Genomic DNA, 17,889 nt, shown 5'->3' on the forward strand with positions numbered 1-17,889 from the left:
CTCGCACCGTAGAGCTCTGTGGAAAACAAATCACTGTAGCATATATAAACAAATCTAACCTACAAGTAAAAAGAAATAAATAATAACTTTAACTGCTTAAAGATACTCAATAGCTCAGCTAATACCTGAAATGTCACTGGATACAAACCACGGCAGCAGCATATTGAGTGCCAGGTGGCCAGTGCGCGCCGTTATTGGACGGCGCATGGACACTCATCCTCTTGCGATTGGACTTTGAACTTATCCCACAGTAGTGATACCGTGAGGTACTGTAGTACTACGGTACTCCAACAATGCTAGCGTGGGTGGAAACCAATCATGCGGGACATGGTCTCAATTTGCGTGACGCGTGAAAAGAGACAGAAATGCTGTGCAGTCCCGCACAATGCGGGACGTCTGGTCACCCTACTTCCACTGCCACTCGCAAGCAGCAGCTAGTAGGGGGCCCCATTAGGGGGGATTCCAACATGTTGTCGTTGTTGCAGTGTCTATAGGGGTTCCATCATATTGTCATTGATATGGACCTATGTCAGCCATCTCTGGGGGCCCCCTTCCAGCTCGGGGCCCTAGGCAATTGCCTAGTTTGCCTGTCCGGTTGCGACGGCCCTGAATATATCAGCTGATAATACAAAGTTTTTAGCGTTCAAGTGTGCATTAGAGTGCAACTTCCTTGGGATTCATCAGTTGTGTCACTGCCACCTGCATCCCATTTTAACATCTGCTGAACAAGTTGCTCTGTGCGTCTGTCTCCCCCTCTATTGTGGTATTAGGGCATAATTGTCTGTTTCCTTATTAAATCAGATGCTATTCTAACACATGCAATTACAATGAGATGGTCCTCTCTAGAAAAACAACAGCAAGTGCTCCAGTGCAACACATTTATGTTCAAGTGACAAAGCCCTTTAGCAGCCATATTAATAAAGACCAAACAGCACCAGGCTTTGAAGCATATTTGACATAGAGTCCAAACCATGGAATTACAACTTTCAATCCATCATGTGATGCCATGGGGCCCAACAAGACTTTTTCACGTAGACTTATGTTGTAAAAGAGACTTCTGTAAATCAGTGGATACAAAATCAGGATTTAATCATTTAATTCCCATTCAAGTTAGTGGAGGGCTAAACCAGAAGTTAGCCACTTGGTTGGCAAAATTTCTAGTGCGTCTGCCCTATGGGCCCGATGATGTCCCTTCCCTATTTTATCCAAACCATGATCTTGCCTGAACCCAACTAAGTTGTTTTGGCCTAACCTTAATCATAGCCTTAATCATAAAAAAGATTTTTTTTTCTGTATACAGTGATTTATAATGGTTTTGGCAGGCACTGAAAAATTATGTTGTCCTGGTGATAGGGGCGTTAGATGAGATGTCATTCTCAAGGGCAGTCACTAACAGCATATTTTGTCATTCTATTTGAAGGACTTGTTGGCTAGAACAGTATGTTCCTTTGCCTCTGAGTTCCTACCAGCTCCATCCATGCTGTTTTTTAGCTCACCCTGAGCTCCCATAGGAGGTCGAAACAGAAGAGAATTTCCCCATGGAGTAAATCAATAAAGTATCACCTTGAATTATTCTACAAACCACTATCAACAATAGCTTGATATATTTAAAAGAAAAAGTGTATTGATCAACATATTTGTGGCATATTGGAAAATACTTTGATCACCAAGATAAAAGCAAAGTCTGAGCTGTGTTATCACAGCTACAGAAGTCTCTACAACACTGAGCTCCAGACACTCTGTTGGATCTGCACCCTTGCAGCCAGAATTACACAACAATCAATATTCTGCATAGATCTTGGCAAGATGAACTAGATGAAAAGCTGTGTTTACCTGCATTTGTAGCATATGATAAGGGGGAAATTGGCTAGTAGATTTATGCTCTCTCTCTTCAAAACACCATTTACTTTTGCTTTAGCTGGTAAATACTGCTTGGTAGTTTGGTGGGTTTATATTTACAGTCTGACTCTGTCTGATTCCACTAACAAAGTTATATTAATTTTGGGAAATAATCTTTTTTCCTTCCACCTGTCAACAATGTGCTATTAGAAAACTTTTAAACTCTCCATGTAACCAACAGAAAAACAGCTGAGGATCTACCTCCTGCAACATTTTGACTGACAAACTTACAGCAGGTGTCTGACAAGACATACCTCACAGTAGGCCCCCAGTGCAGTGTGTGTTTGCATGCATGTCTGTGTGAGTATGTGTGTCTTGCAATTTGTAAAATGCCATTTTATATATGACAGGCAAGATTGGACACGTATCTTTCCCATGCCTTATATTCTCTGCTCCCTTGTCCCTTCGTCTCTCTTCTCCTCTGTCTCCTTTCAGTGTGGATTGTTGATGATAGCTTTGACCTTTGATGTCAGAATATCTGCTTGGTGATGCTTCTCTAAATTATGCCATTGATCCAGAGGATTATGTTCATGCTGCTGTTGGCAGATCTTTCATCATGTTAACAGCAATTAGAGGTAAACACAGAGCCGTCTTGGGGTACTCTAGCTTCTTTTAAAAAAAAAAAAAGCATGTTAAAATACACAGAATAGGCTCCAACTGTATTGTTTAGATACCCCTTTGAATCACAGCACAAAAACTTTGCCTATAGAGTGTGCCAGTAAACCCGGAACTCCATTAGCGCTTTTAGCACTTTCTTTTCTCGTCTAAAAGTCAATACGTTTTTTGAATGGGATTTTGGTAAAATGCCTCAAATAAGGTCTGTGGTTAACAAAAGCTTAAGCGAGTTTCAGGTTTTGTTCTACAACATAAAACACGTCAGTAAATACCCTACTTGTGAATTTTGAAGCTTTTACGTGTCGTAAAAAAGGCGGTTGCTAACAAGTTGCTCAATACGACTACAAACCCTGTCGGGGACATTAAACGTAATCACCCCCGAACAAGCGAGAGTGCTGGCAGTCCGCCATTACAGCTTCTTATTTAGCTTAAACAATCCGATTTCCCCATTATACAATGTTTTTAAAATAAAGCGGCCGAAATCAGTTGAAAGCTTAGTGGCGGTGACGTCAAGAGTCATGCGACCGTGGAGTAGTCATGTAGTCCGTTAAAGCCTAACATTAGCTTTTTACTTCTGGCGATCATGTGTGAAGATTATCTCGCTGAACAAAACCTGTAAGTATCATAAACTTGTGTTAGCCACAGAGCTTATTTTCTGACATAATCCAAAACGCAATGCAAAAATCACATTCACTTTCTCTTCCGGGAACCAGCACGATGCTAAACTTCCGGGTTTTGACGTCAGCCCTGGCACACTCTATTGCGAGTATCATTTTCGTTAAACTTAAGGTTTTGACATTATAGTTACAGTAATCTTTAAGGTCTAGATCACTGACATTATAAACAACCAATAGACCCTTTTACAGTCAACGTCATCATATGTCATTGTCATAGTTGATATTTAAGAGGATTACGACTGTTTCAGAGCAACTGGTGTTTCAGTGTAATGAGTGACCCACTAACTGATGAATCAACTGAATGAATCATGGTTTCTCATAGTGACGGCAGCTGTTAAAAACACAAACAGAAAATAAAAGCTTCTGAAAGCTTCTAAAAGGTTTCAGTTTTACTTTAATCAGTTTTAAATACATACTCATCTATGTTTATTATCTAGCCTACCATTTATGTAAGTTACCACAAGCAACCATGAATGCATCTGGCTGAAACTTACCAGTTAACAGAGTCACTCATTAAACCAAAACACAAGTTGTTAAATGCATTGAATATCACTGGACAGTATCCAGTCAATATGAACATAAGCCACAGAGCTTTTCAATTAAGGGGGGTAATTAGGGGTTGGGTCAGGTAGTACTCAGCTTTGTTTGATAGAAAAGTAGGTATCTGTGCTTCATCGGGTGGATTGGTACTTAATCTAAACACACTGCTGTATAATTAATTATAGCATCTGTGCTCCACATTCTGTGCATTGATCTGTGAAACTGTTCTGCTCTCATCTAAACATAAATTCAGACATTTTTCTCCAGCCTTTGGCTGTCAGAAAGATGAATATGCGGCTCTAAAATGACGCATCTGACACTAAAAATATTGTGTCAGGACAACATTTGTCTAAGCGTTTTTCATCACAAGCAGCAATTACTGCATTATGTCTGGGAATGTAGCTCAGTTCTGGAAGCTCCCTGCCATTTAATGCAGACACACACATGAGTGTAAAGCCGGGAGAAAAGTGAGTACTACTAAAACATTTTTTTAAAGATATTTTTAGGGCATTTTTGCCTTTAATTAATAGGATAGTAAAGTGTGAAAGGGGGATAGAGAGAGGGAGAGACATGCAGCAAAGGGTCACAGGCTGGAGTTGAACCCGGGCCACTGCGACAACAGCCTTGTACATGGGGCGCCTGCTCTATCCACTAAGCCACCAACGCCCCAGTACTACTAAAACATAACGTGCTGTAACAATGACATGCTATAATGTTCAGATATGCTGGTACAAACAGGATGTGGAAACAAAAGGATTGAAGTAGTTATATTCAGTAAACCAATAAGGAAGCTGTATAATGTGTTAATGGGAAATTTTAACATACTATCTGGCCAGTTGACTCATTGCTGTTTTGGAATTCCCCGTGGCCCCCTTTGTCACATTTTCTGAGGAGGTGTAGGTCCTTTCAGTGTAGATACAGAATTCACAGCAATAGCCTCAGTGACACTGTCACAAAATCATAAGTGAGAGCTGAGAGTTTGTGGCTCAGTAGCTCATCCAGTCACAGTTGACAGTGTGGCCTGTCAGAACGAGCTTCATTAGATGCTCAAGTCGAGTAAAAAAGTAAACCTATAGATACACCAATCGTGCTGCTGGTGACCACCATCGACCGATTTTCAGCTTGATCCACCATGACTGGTGAGTGGTCGCACAGTCTCAGATATCAGCATTCCTGTGCTGATCAAATTTACATGCTTGTGCCACATGATGGTTCCATCACAAACAGCAGCACAGACAGTAACCAAATATTGTTATTCATTCCCATGCATACCGCACATGGTTTGAAAGCTACTGTGTTAAACTAACTAGCAAACTTCGGTATACCACCCAAATCTGTATTCACCATGAAGTTAATAGGTAGCTCAAAGAATTTTTAATATTTCAGGCCAAGTTTCCAGTGGCTTTGAAGGAAAGTTCCAAATATATTTGTGAATACTGTCAGTTATAGATATTAGAAAGAAAGAAAATCTCTAAAAAAAAATGGTTGATAGAGCAGTGGCTCTATAGCCAGGAGGTCCTGGGTTTTATCCCAACTGAGCTGTTGTGTGGTGACTGCATGTTCTCCCTATGTGCATGCAGGTTTACTTTCAGAGGCCTATTTTTTACCCACCCATGTACCAAAAAAGTACTCTCAATGTGCTTTCAGATATTAGCCTCCACGTTTCCCAGTGCAAACATGATGGTAGCCCTGCTGACACTGTAAGTGTTTAGCTGCTGGTCTCTTGTAGTGCACATCCATGTATAATTGTTGCCACTGATTGAGTGAATAGCTGCTCAGCTTTATACCACAGTAACTACAACCACAGTATCCACATCATGATGGCAGTGTTGTGCCCTGTTGCCTCCTAATCAAAATGTAGAACACATACTGTAAGAAGAACAACATATCAGTGTAGTAACTGACAACTATCTGTCAGCGCAATTAGCTCTGCTCTGCAGAAATATACAGCATAAATTCAAGACAGGAATAAAACAATTCACTTTGTTATTCTACCTCTACATCTAAATGATTATATGTCAGAGAAGTGATAAAAAGAAATGAGAAAAGAGCCAGAAGGATAAACACAAAAGTAAAGGTATCAGGCTCTTTACAGCCACAACATGCTTCAAATTTCACAGCTCTACTAAAAACCAACAAACCATTGGTGACCTCTCCATCCAAACACTAGCACACCATTAGCATGTAATGAATCAGGCCCATGCTAGCCATTTGTGTTGCTGTACCATCCATCAAGACAAAGAGAAAATTACTCCAAATCCTGAGTTGTCATGTGCCTAAACATACTAGTGTTTTGCAGTATGTTATTGCTTCTTCTCCAGCTTGACTAAGTTGAACCCCCCATAGACGGACGTGTTTGTGAACTTATTTATGACTAGAACTAACTGTGACATTGACCTCGGCATTGGCAGATGTTTGTGACACACCTGAGTAGGAGAGCAGAGTTAATTTAATGAGCTGTGGGCTGTGTTGGCCTCCCAGTTCTCTACCAAGGGGTGTTGCATATTAGTGTGCTATTAGAAAAAATGCTGGTGTTACATGCTCTTTCTCTGAAGTTTTTCAAACTCAGCAGACACAAAGAGCCTTACTCCTTACTTCTTTCATTGCACTCACCCCATAGAGTTATCTTTTGCCATTTCAAGCCAACCTCTCACACCTGTAGACGCTCCCATACCACAGGAGCTTTACTCCTCAGCAAAAGCCATAGATTTTTAACTAGAGGGGCATAACAGCAGAGTCTTTTGAGAGGTGGCAAATCAGATCCTTCTTGACACTGAGGTTTATGCTGTACACTGTGTATCATTTCTAACTTTTACTGAGCCAAGAAAAGTTAGCTGTAAGTAAGTGCTCTTCACATTCAGGAAGTTTTACATATTCACACAGGGCTCAACAATAACGGTTGCCCGATTGCCCAGGGCAAGTAAAACTCAAGGTCGGGCATGTAAACTAACAACTCACTTGCCCGATTGGGCAAGTTGCTAAAAATAGTAAAAGTCAATAACTAAATAAATGTATTTTAAAACGTGCTCCTTCGGCTCTGATGCAGCGGTCTCTCTGCTTGAAGTCACAGGCACACGCTGTGTAACAATGTCCTGCTTGTCCTGATATTATTTTGCGCGACGGACGCTTCATATAATAACATTACAATATACTATTTATGGTGTTATGCCATCGTGTCATTTCTGTCTCTACATGGTCACGCGTTAACAATTCTCCTCTGCTCTCTGTATCGCGCACGGCGGAGTTCCGCCACACACACAGGTGAGCACGCTAGAGCGGCTTGGGCCGCATTTTCCTGACCAAACCTGACCCCGAGCCCGGTGCAGTTTGTCAGCTGACAAAGTTATTGTTATGGACACTGTGTAAATAACCATCAATAGACTGCTGTTACGCACAGACAAACACGTTGCTTGCACAGCAGCGCAGCACGGCACTCGTGCTGAGAGTGTGTTGCGTTCAGGCATTGTCACATAAATAACAACTTCCAACACTTAAATAGGTCAGAGCACAAAACAGCAGCATGTCATGTGACTTTTTACTTTTATTATATTCAGTAAAATTGTATGTTCCTAAATCTTGAGACACCTCATATGTAAGCTAGACAGACATTTCACCTGCTCATTACTGTGCACAAATGTACTGTATGTACTTAGTCCTAAAGAGCCCTTCTGGTGCCAGTAGATACACAGAAACATTCCAGCAGGCTGTGCTTTGCAAACATACAAAAAAGTTTCACGCATGTGAAAATTATTTTTCATGCGTGTGCTTCACCTCCGCTGCTACAACTCCATCCTAGGGGAAACACTGCTGTGTGCGTTTTGTGCAACAGGTGGATGTGGTAGTCTACTGGTAGAGTAGAGAGAGAGCTAAGTAGCGTTGAAGTAGAGTAGAGCAGGGCAGAGAGATGGAAGCAAAATATATTAAACCCAGTGTTAATACAGCAGAACTGAAATAAATAGAGGTGGGCATGGCTCAAGTAGGGCGCAAAATTATAGACTGAGAACGATTGACAAATTTTTCACTTTAAGCCCTGACACTGTCATTTTTGTGTAGGAATTAAGCTACAATACATGACATATGTTGTTTTAATTGATAAATACAGTATGAATAAAGATTACATAACATAAAAATAACTACAGTCTTTGTTATTTGATAGCCGCTTAAATTGAATTAAACTTCGGGCAAGTAGATCTCTGACCAACTTACCCAACCGGGCAAGTGAAAAAAAACCTTAGTGTTGAACCCTGTCACATCTTGAAGCTGCCCAGATAACCCACACATTTCTGCTGTTGGCCACTGGGAGATGCCCAGTATATTTTTAGTTTTTATCATTCAGTGGTTAGCCACTGGAAGTCAGCAAGTACAACCACCATGTTTTTCTATTGGGCTGACTTGCGACCGCAATCTTGCATTATCTATCACTGGAAGCTGTGTTGAATGCAACCAGCACAGTAGGAAACATACAGTATCATGCTTGTTCCTTCAGTTACAACTTTACTTCCACTTGCTTCACTGCATGCCTGCAACAGGTGATCCAGTTTTATCCAGTCAATCCCTGTATTGTGTTCTTTGGTTTCACTATGCTGACATTAATAGGATCGGGTGTAGAGTAGGGTCTCATGTAGTTGATGTCTACCTGCCCTATAGAACTGCTTCATTACCTAATGACACAAGGCGGCCAGTTTCAACAGAAAAGGTCAGTCCGTTAACACATGCAATGATGCTTTAAGTCCTGTCCTGTGTTTGTTTGACCTGTCCATTCACCCTAACTGTCTCCCTCCGTGGATTTTATTGCTCTTTAGGCCCTGTGTCCACCGCTCTGTCACAATGCAGGAGCTAATGTGGATCCATACAAAAGAAAGAAAGAGAGACTGAAAGAATACAAAAATGAAAGAAAGAGAGTGTGTGAGGTGTTAATTAGAATAATGGCAGGTTGACAGATTGAATCAGAGGAGGGCGTTTATACAGTAGCCTTTAACACAAGCCCAAGATTTACTGTCCATTCAGACCGTTAGAAGCAGTTGTTGGCTGCAGCACAAATCGTATTTTAGCATAAGGCAGGACATGTGGCAGCGCTGACACATGGTTGGCTTTGAATAGGGAGTAGGACCAAGAGATCAGCTTCAGCTCGGTTTCATATGGACGACCATTTCTGAGTCTGGACGCCATGTACATATCAACACATAAATATTCAACATTTGGAAGTTTAAAGGCAAAGCTGATGTATATAGCAAGCGTAAAACATGGAAAGCTGATGCTCACATGCAGTAAAGCATAATTGTGACTCTTAAGTGTGGTAACACACCTATAGTTCTCTTCATTTGGTCCGGACCAAGGGAAAAAAATGATATATTGTTGCTCTTTAGTTTTGGTCTTTTTCCGGTTCACACTGATTTTTTACAAATGAACAGGTACCGGATGGACAGATAACCTGAGTGGACAGTTTTGGGGATTGTCTTCCTGCATCAACAGACAGAAGTTTATGCAGCCTTTCAATGCTTCTGTATATTTATACTCTTTGGTGAGTTCACAAAGAAATAACTGGTTATAAGCATTATGAGTGGGCTATTATGAGATTGCAAATCAAAGCACATGTTATGAATAATGACTCACAGGTAGAGACAGGATGAAAAGGAAGCGTCTTGTACAGTAATTATTTGGGGCTTATTACTGTGGGATTGCTGTCACACACTTTTTAATTAGATTTAATGAACTGACAAAGTGCATGGAGTCGGATGAAGCACAGCAGTTTTAACAGCTTTTGACCTATTAATCAGGGAAAATACCCACGCTGACATGCATACGTGTGACCATGGTTACCAAATGATTTACATAAAGAAGTCATATACATGGTCTTATTCAGATCAATTATAAGATCATTTCCTGAACACTTTTCATGATGAGCACATGGAGTTATCAGTAGTTTAGCTTAAAATAGCATATCTGCTCTCATAAAATCCTGTAGTTGGTTCATATGTTCTCACACCACAAATTAACCGCACCCTCTTAATGGAACTTTGTGTTGAAAGTGTTGAAAAATAATGAAAAAACATTTTTAATACAACTGATCCCCCCACTGGATTGTAGTTTAAAAAAACAGTCTGCTCTGAATTTTTAGTATTTTTGTTGTTACTGTGTGGAGAAGGTCAGCCAGCCTCTGGGCTACAGCTAGGAGGGGGGGTATATTGGTTTAGCGTTGCTCTGCTCAGCCTGTTGTGAGGGCTAAATGTCACCGCTTCGGCTGGGCTGATGCTGTCGCCCTGCTGCCTCCCTGGGGGGTTGATGGAGATTCAGACCCAGCTTTAAAGACATTTTGCTTGCGCAGGTTATGGTTCTCCAACAGAAAATACCAATGCTATTCATTACGAGTATAACTGCAAATTTGCTTGCTGGTTTGGGAGAGAGTTGGGCCCTTACTGAAGGCTAAGGCACTTAACTGGCCAAGGGCCCAGCATATGATGGATCTAGATTTAGATAAGATAAATATTTACAATCCACTTGTCAGCAGGGCCTTGTGCAGTAGCCACCCCACTGTTTCTGAGCTGCTCAAACTTAAGTTGAGAGTGTCTTGAACATTGTTGGCAAAGATGTTTGATATTGCGAGCCATCTTTGATGTGCCCGTCTGTTTCACTGTACATATCCTCTATAGACTACACATTATGATTCATTTTACCTTCACAAACTCCAACAAATAGATTTGTAGATACATTAAAAATATGAATTTCATTTACAGTTTTGGACTAACATAAGAAGCTTTGGACTATGTTAAACATTTCCAGATTATTGCTAGCCTGGTAAGACGTGAGCTCAACATTTTGTGTCACTCTCTGTATCACTCTGGACTCGATCCCGCACCAAAATCTTTCAGTGGGCGGGAGTACTTGCCTTGATAGGCAAACTCCTTCATCTTACTCAACAGAGCCACTTGATACTCTTCTTATTTAATTACTGTTATTGACTCTATTTCTTCAATAATTTCACTTATTGCTGTGTTTACTCTGCTAACATTACAGTTAGCGCTTGTTGCTTCCGGAGCCACCTTTATTGTTCTGCAAGCAGCGGCCTGCATGTACGTCATCAGCCACAACACAGACCATGATTGGCTGCTTACCTTGTCAGCTATGGTGCACATTCCTGATTGGCCCCAATTGGATTTTACTTTCTGGATATGAGGCGGGTGGAACTGAGTCTAGACTGATACTGAGAGTGAAACAGAATGTTGAGCTCACATCATCAGGGCGGTCTTCCCAGGCTGGATTACTGCAAATGATGACCCTTTTACATCAGTGATATCGGTCAATATATGGGTTACTTTGGTCATATTAAAACAAGGCAGCTTTGTCAAAACATTGTGAGAGGACTGGTTAAATTACTGTCTTGGCTTGATTAAGCACTTTGTGACTTTCTCAAACACTGAGAAATCATGGTCAGAGCTTTTACTTGTAAGAACCAGTAGGATCTTAGAAGATCCCAAACTTTGGCCATGAAATAGGGCATGGGAAAATTGCCTGTCATTTTTGCTGGCCACTAAGTACGTCAGACTACAGCAGAGTGGGGGCTGATGACATATACTACCACCTAATAATCACCTAGATGTTCTTCTGCAGAGAAGCAGTGGTAGAAGAGAGGTGAGTGTGTCACTTATGCAGGATTAAGTGAGCAATCATGTGCAGATTGTTACAAGGCGAAGCCTGTGTAAAATTACCACCATTACTAAACTATACTAGATAAATAATAATTACCACTAAACTTACATTATAAAACCGATGGGCTTAGTTTTAGCTATACAGTATGTAGATTATGTTTCCTCAGTTCTCATATGATTCTTTGTGCTAAGTCAGTGTGGTCCTGAGATGTGTATCCAGTTGCATTGTTAGTCATTCTTACATTCTCTCTTTCTCTCTCTCTCTCTCTCTCTCCCCCTCTCTCTCTCAGACACACACACACACACACACACACACACACACACACACACACACACACACACATACACACACACACACGCGCCTGTACTCCACAGTGTTGGGTAAGATGTCAATAAATAAAAACCAGGTCAGATACTTCATCAGTCAGACACATTACTTGTGACACAATGATTGACTGCCTAACTCACAGTTTGCATATTGTCTTGTCTTGCTGAAACACTGCTAGCAATTTGTGACCTGTTCCATGCACAACAGCATGCAGTTAGTAAGCCTAAGCTACACAGAGGTCAATGAGTGAAAAGCAGAGTCTTTGAAATGTTTTCAGTTGTTGATCTGATGATGCACTTAATTTAATTATTGCTGAAAACTAATAATGAGTGGTGTCTGTAACGGCACTGGTTGATATCTTATCAAAAAAAAAAAAAATCCAGGTTGTGTCATGTAATATACTGTATTTGATCTGTGTGTAAGGCAAAGTGTCTGTGGTGAAACAAGACACTTCATGGTTGAAAATCTTTTTAGAAATGGTGGCATCCTTTTAATTCAAGAGGCAGTCAGTTCATATATCTTGGTCTATGCCCTTTAAGGATGATTTAATGGATGACACTGGTATGGTATAATAACACTGTTGTAAATTATATGCTTAGGGTAATGGTAAAGGCATGTATGTGTATTTCACATCTGTCCAATCGATGTCAGGGCCTGACTGTTCAGGACTTGGAGGAATACTGTGCCCTCAAAATTATTGTTTTATTATTGATTTTTTTTGCACGCCCTGATAGCGCCTAGGAAAGCAGGTGCCTTTGAACTTCCTGTCCATGCTTGAGACTGTTTGTGCGGAAGTTCCAACTGTTCCAACTGTTTTTGGATTCTTCATTTATCATGGTGGCATGTGGGAAAAAGAAAGTTTTCTTCAAGAATTAAATTTTACACAGGAAGAGTAGCTGATACACAAATGATCATTCTGGGGGTGAAATATTATAAATTTATGCCCCTTGGTCAGAAAATTATACCAATAGGCTGCAGGGCATATGGTACTGCTATCATTGTCATTTATACATACAGTAAGCATTGTCAACGTGCATACCGCTGAACAAACATTTCCACTATGTGTCTAGCCTTCCATACTGATGATGCAGTCCTGAGTGTCATGTTACTGTGTCATGGTTCTGTTTATACTCTGTGGTCAGTAATTATGTACGTGTTGATTGGGTAAGCCAGAAAGCTACATAATGTATTTGGTGGTTTGTGACTCTGATGAAGGAGGTTATTTATCTGTCATGAAACGAGTAATTGATCGCAATGATAATGATTTAATGTTTTATGCATGATGGTCTGATTTTTATCTATGTGGACTACAGGTGCTTTGCAAATAAAGGGATTTTTTTGGTGAAAGAGGTGCTATCCCAACAGCCTCTCACCATGTGGAGGAAAAAATAACATCAGGGTGTGGAAATAGAAAGACTATACTACTGTCAAACTGCCTTACTTATGTCCTTTTTATGTGGAGCAACAATTTTGGCATGCTCTCAGCTCTCAGTTCTATCATGGTTAATTTTGTTTAATTTTACTTGTTTTCCATCAGGTGACCACTCTAAGAGCAAGCCCTCTGTCCAAAGAAAAAAATTAGGAAAATGCATAGAATTTACAAAACACTAAGCCATATACAAGTGAACATATTTAAAACCCCAACCATAGGCTAAATCCTAGAAAATATATCATATTATTGCTTTTAAGTAATTTAAATGGTGATAAAAATTCTTCATGTAATTCTTAATAGTTTTTAACGTGTAGTTCCGACACAGCACTGAGTGCAGTATTTTAGGTGAGAGAAACATTTTCACTCATTTTAAAAAGAAACTTCATCTCAGCAACCTGATGCTCTGCTGTATGTCTGCTTCACATTCTACTGATTCAGTAGCACTCAGTCATTATAAAGAGCAATTTTTCTGCATGTACTTGTACCATGTTTTTGTTGTGGGGAACAACATAAATGTCTCCTTGGTTGTTATTTGTTTGGCTATGGAAAAGTACTTGACATCTGTTGGTGCTTTTCTGGAAAAGGCTTTTTAAAGAGGAGCCATGTTTTCAATGCGTTGTGGTTGTAGTAGACAGGAGCAGTTGGGGGGAAATTATGATTTGTGTGGACACATCATGTTAAGATAATTACAGCTCACCAGCCTAGATACCGCTAGGATCATAATTACTAGAAGAAGGAATAGGACAGCTTCAGAAATACAGCCCATAAATATATACATACATATACATATACATATATACATATATANTGAATCCAGACAAGCCAGCTACTGGTTAGTGCATAATTATTTAGAGTGAAAAGGTGAAGATGACTTGTTTGCTTTAACCTTTATCATGCAGACAGAGTGATAAACTCCTATGCACACACACAAATAGAGGGCAGGCACACACACACATACACACACACACACACACACACACACACACACACACACACACACACACACACGGCGTTTGTCCTTATGCAGACCTTGTTTTTCTCATCACAAAATCTCCAAATGCAGAGCACAGAGTGTAGCAACACACAGTATCCACCCTCTGTGTTTCTTTTTGTGCATATTTATTTTCCCCTGCGTTCCTTTCTCTCTTACAGTGTTTCTTTTAGTGATTTATTTCTGGCTTTATTGCAATAACTGTTATTCTGCATCAACTGAGGCAAACTAATCCACATAAAAATGAACATGTATTCCACTTGTATGAGTGTGTGTGCACTGAACTACCTGCAGTAGTTCTGAACTGTCAGCAGCTCACCAGCTGCTGATACAACAACTTAAATATTGGTCTTAAACTGAACTGTTATTTGCTCTAAACACACACATCCAAACAAATAAACACAAATGCAGTAGAAGGACAGATGCACCCACACCAGTCTCTCCATAAAAGATCTACAGTTCAGTGTGTGTGTGTTTGTGTTGTTCCTCACCTTGTCCCAATGAGTGTGACTCCCCCTCCTCCACTCCAGTTGTCTCTGCTGCGCTGTCCTTCATGTAAATCCGCCTCTTTCATAGCAACACTCCACATCTCATTCCTCTGTTTGTGTGTGTGTGTGTGTGTGTGTGTGTGTGTGTGTGTGTGGGTGTGCAGGTGTACCGAAGGCAGGCGTCAACCAGACTGGCAGTGTTGGAAGAGGCAGCGGAGGGGAGGACAGCTTCTCACCAGAGGGAGATCCTTCACCTGCAGAGGCTGCTAAGAGAAAGACAGGAGGCTGAGGAGAGACTGCTGCAGTCCAAACGGTAGGAGGGGAGCGAGGAGGAGAGAGAGAGAGAGAGAGAGAGAGAGGGAGAGAGGGAGCAGAAGGGGTAGGATGCAGGCAGGCAGGAAAAGGGAGGAGGATAGGGAGAGAATGTGTGAATGAAAGGAGGAGGAGAAAGAGAGAGGAGATGGTATTTGTTGCAAGAAGGAGGGCAGAGACAGCAAGAGGCAGCAGAAAGGTGCGCATAGAGGCACAGCCGGTCACATCAACAAAACAGTTACTGGCAAGAAACAGAGATGTCTAGACAAAGAAATGGGTGTCACTCTTCTTATAAATTGTCCATCTTTTCCTGCCATTGTTTCCCCAAGAAGAATAAGTCAGTCCAATTATTATCTTATTTAGATTATGACAGATTTCACAAGGACATTATAGTGAAGAAATGACAGATTTTCTTAAAGGTAATTCAGAATGAGTGAGTGCTTACTCAGTTTGTCCAACAGAGAGCATACACCTAAACGCCTTACTCAATATATACTTGGTCACAAGACTTTAATGACCAAATTTAAAGTGGCTATAACCAATATTTTTATATAAACAATGCATCAAATAGCTATGTGTATATGAAAGCGGTGGTTCGTAGTGACAAACCAACAGTGTTTAGATTCAGAGAGTGAATATTGCACTGACATTCAGGAGGTGGCCAGAAACACCAAATGAATGTCAATGTCACTGTGTGTCTGCTGGATGTGTAAATCAGCAGCTGTTTGTGAACAGCTTTCCCATATCAACTACATAAGTTGTTAGTATGTCAGTATTTTGTTTATAGTTTGTTGCACTGCCCCCAGGTGGCCAAAAAAACAGTAAAAGAAGCTTCAAAGATGGAGAGCAGGACTGTTGTTTCCCCCCAATGGCAGTGAGTGTAATTACACAAACACTGTTTTATCCATACGTATAACCATAGACTAGGGATGCAGCTACTGTGACGTCACCCATTGCTTTGTGGACTCCTATTTCAAAACCTCAAGTCTGGCATTTTGTCTGTCGCCATCTTGTTCTTGTTCTTTTTTTTTTTTTTGGAGCCAGAAGAGGGTGGAGCTGTGGAGAAGGGAGGGGTGAATCTGACTCATAAACTGCGGCCACACCTCACTGACTGTCTGTCACTCAATGTGGCCATGTCTTTAATTTTGTATAACATCAAGCCTCAATAGAATGGAAATGGAGGCGTCATGTAAAAATTCACGCCTTGTACAGCTGTCATGAATCGAGAAAGTAGCTATAGAGACCCAAACCTTATTTGGCACAAGCTTGAATGTAACAGACATTCATTCATATGTGGAAGTACAGACTCCAGCTTTAAGGGATCCTTATCAAAATGTTTTATGTGATGTTATGTTAACGTTACTGGATCTTTTTAAAGATCTCTAATGTTATCGTCTGTACCAGCCTTGACTTATAGTAGCAATCTAGTTTTATACAACACAGTGCAATTCACAGCAGGACAGCAATTCAACAGGTGAGAGTAAACAAGACACCACAACAGCATAACCTGGTAACGCAGCAGCAACAGCACATTACAACACATCACTTTTCTAAAGCAAGATCTCAGCTCCTTTGCTACTGTGTATCTATGTATTCTCTGTAGCTTCTAGATTTGTTGCAGTGCCACTCTCATTGCCGGGTTCAGGAGATAGATGCTGACACTGCTGTAAAAAATGCACACAGCAGATCATACTGCTCAATTCTAAACACTCCCCACACTTAACCAGTTAGCCCTGTCAGGACCGTCCATGTCTACCAGTCATCCAAACCCCACTGTGTTTTCTCATTTGCAGATGCTAGATTGCTCATAGTCTCGCCACCAGACAATCAGAGATCTCCACCTTCTGATAGTCTGGGGACACTCCTGTCTAAAGTGTGTTTAACACACCAGAGAAAACGGCCGGCAACAAAGCAACGCCTCTTGCATTTTTTAAAAGGACACACCCTCCCGGAAATGTGCGCTCCCCCTTTTCTCGTCTGCAAGGAAACAAACACACAGAGAGCTTGAAAATGGATGCCGAGAGATTTAACTCCGTTTTATCAAACGTGTGCTCAGTCCACAAGATTGTGGAAATGAAGGACTTACAGCGACTTTGTTTAAAACTTTTAACGCAGTCGGACTATGTTTACGAGCACAAGAGTTCAGCGAGCCACCGAAGGACCGCCCTGCGGATTTACTATTGGTTCTGCAACGTAGGGAGTTTTTTTAAACTCTGAAATTGTATCCGCCCATCTAAACACAAAATCAGGGAGAAAGTCATCAGTCTTTAGTTAAGCAAAGCGTCTAAAGACTGACTTGTGAGTCTAGATTGCTCAGGGTGGAACAACCACATTTGATTTTCAACAGGATTTGCGTAAGTGGTGCATGAAACATTTTATTTTGGAATTACAGAGAAAGGCCCACTGCTGTGACAAACACCATGGGGTGATGGGCGATAATAAGTTTAGGTTAAATTCAAAAAAATGTATGTTAGTCATATTGTTTGTATTGTATTGTATATGTTAGAGCTGCATTGATAAATTGATTAATCAATTAGCTGTCAACTATTGAATTAATTGCCAAATAATTTCATAATTAATTAATCTGTTTAAATCATTTTTTACCCATAAAGTCTAAATTCTCTGATTCCAGCTTCTTAAATGTGAATATTTTCTGGCTTCTTTACTTCTCAGTAAACTGAATATCTTTGGTTTTCGGCACAGACTGTATAAATAATGGACGTAGCTACTATCACATCATTGTCTATAGGGATTTACTCTGTTTTGGAGCCAGCCTCAAGTGGCCATTAGAGGAACTGCAGTTTTTGGCACTTCCACATAAGCTTAATTTTTCAGCCTTGGATATTGCTGCTTGGTTTGTGGACAAAACATGACATTTGTGAACGTCATCTTAGACGCTGGGAAACACTTCATTTTCTAGCATTTTATAGACTAAACAACCAATTAATTAATCAGGAAAAT

General features: G+C 40.6%; 2 protein-coding genes across 5 annotated transcripts in view; one reads left to right on the plus strand and one right to left on the minus strand.

The window, feature by feature from the left end:
* Window positions 1-14,744, minus strand: part of zgc:165481 (uncharacterized protein LOC100073327 homolog) — a 23,398-nt gene extending 8,654 nt beyond the window's left edge. Inside the window, exon 1 of the mRNA XM_050048322.1 lies at window positions 14,620-14,744. Coding sequence (XP_049904279.1) covers window positions 14,620-14,683 — 64 coding nt within the window. The 5' untranslated portion in view covers window positions 14,684-14,744. The remainder of the gene's footprint in view (window positions 1-14,619) is intronic.
* The window catches only part of cep89 (centrosomal protein 89), a 73,229-nt gene that overhangs the window by 42,766 nt on the left and 12,574 nt on the right, over window positions 1-17,889 (plus strand). For 2 of the 4 annotated variants that reach the window (XM_050048216.1, XM_050048207.1), the window contains exon 17: window positions 14,781-14,929. In XM_050048216.1, the coding sequence (XP_049904173.1) occupies window positions 14,781-14,905 (125 nt within the window). In that variant the 3' untranslated portion in view covers window positions 14,906-14,929. Of the gene's footprint in view, window positions 1-14,780; window positions 14,930-16,721; window positions 17,337-17,889 lie in introns of those variants that run through there. The other 2 variants (XM_050048219.1, XM_050048227.1) reach the window with 2 other exon arrangements.

Source organism: Epinephelus moara, chromosome 1 (genome assembly GCF_006386435.1).
Source record: "Epinephelus moara isolate mb chromosome 1, YSFRI_EMoa_1.0, whole genome shotgun sequence".
In the NCBI taxonomy this organism is placed as follows: domain Eukaryota; kingdom Metazoa; phylum Chordata; class Actinopteri; order Perciformes; family Serranidae; genus Epinephelus; species Epinephelus moara.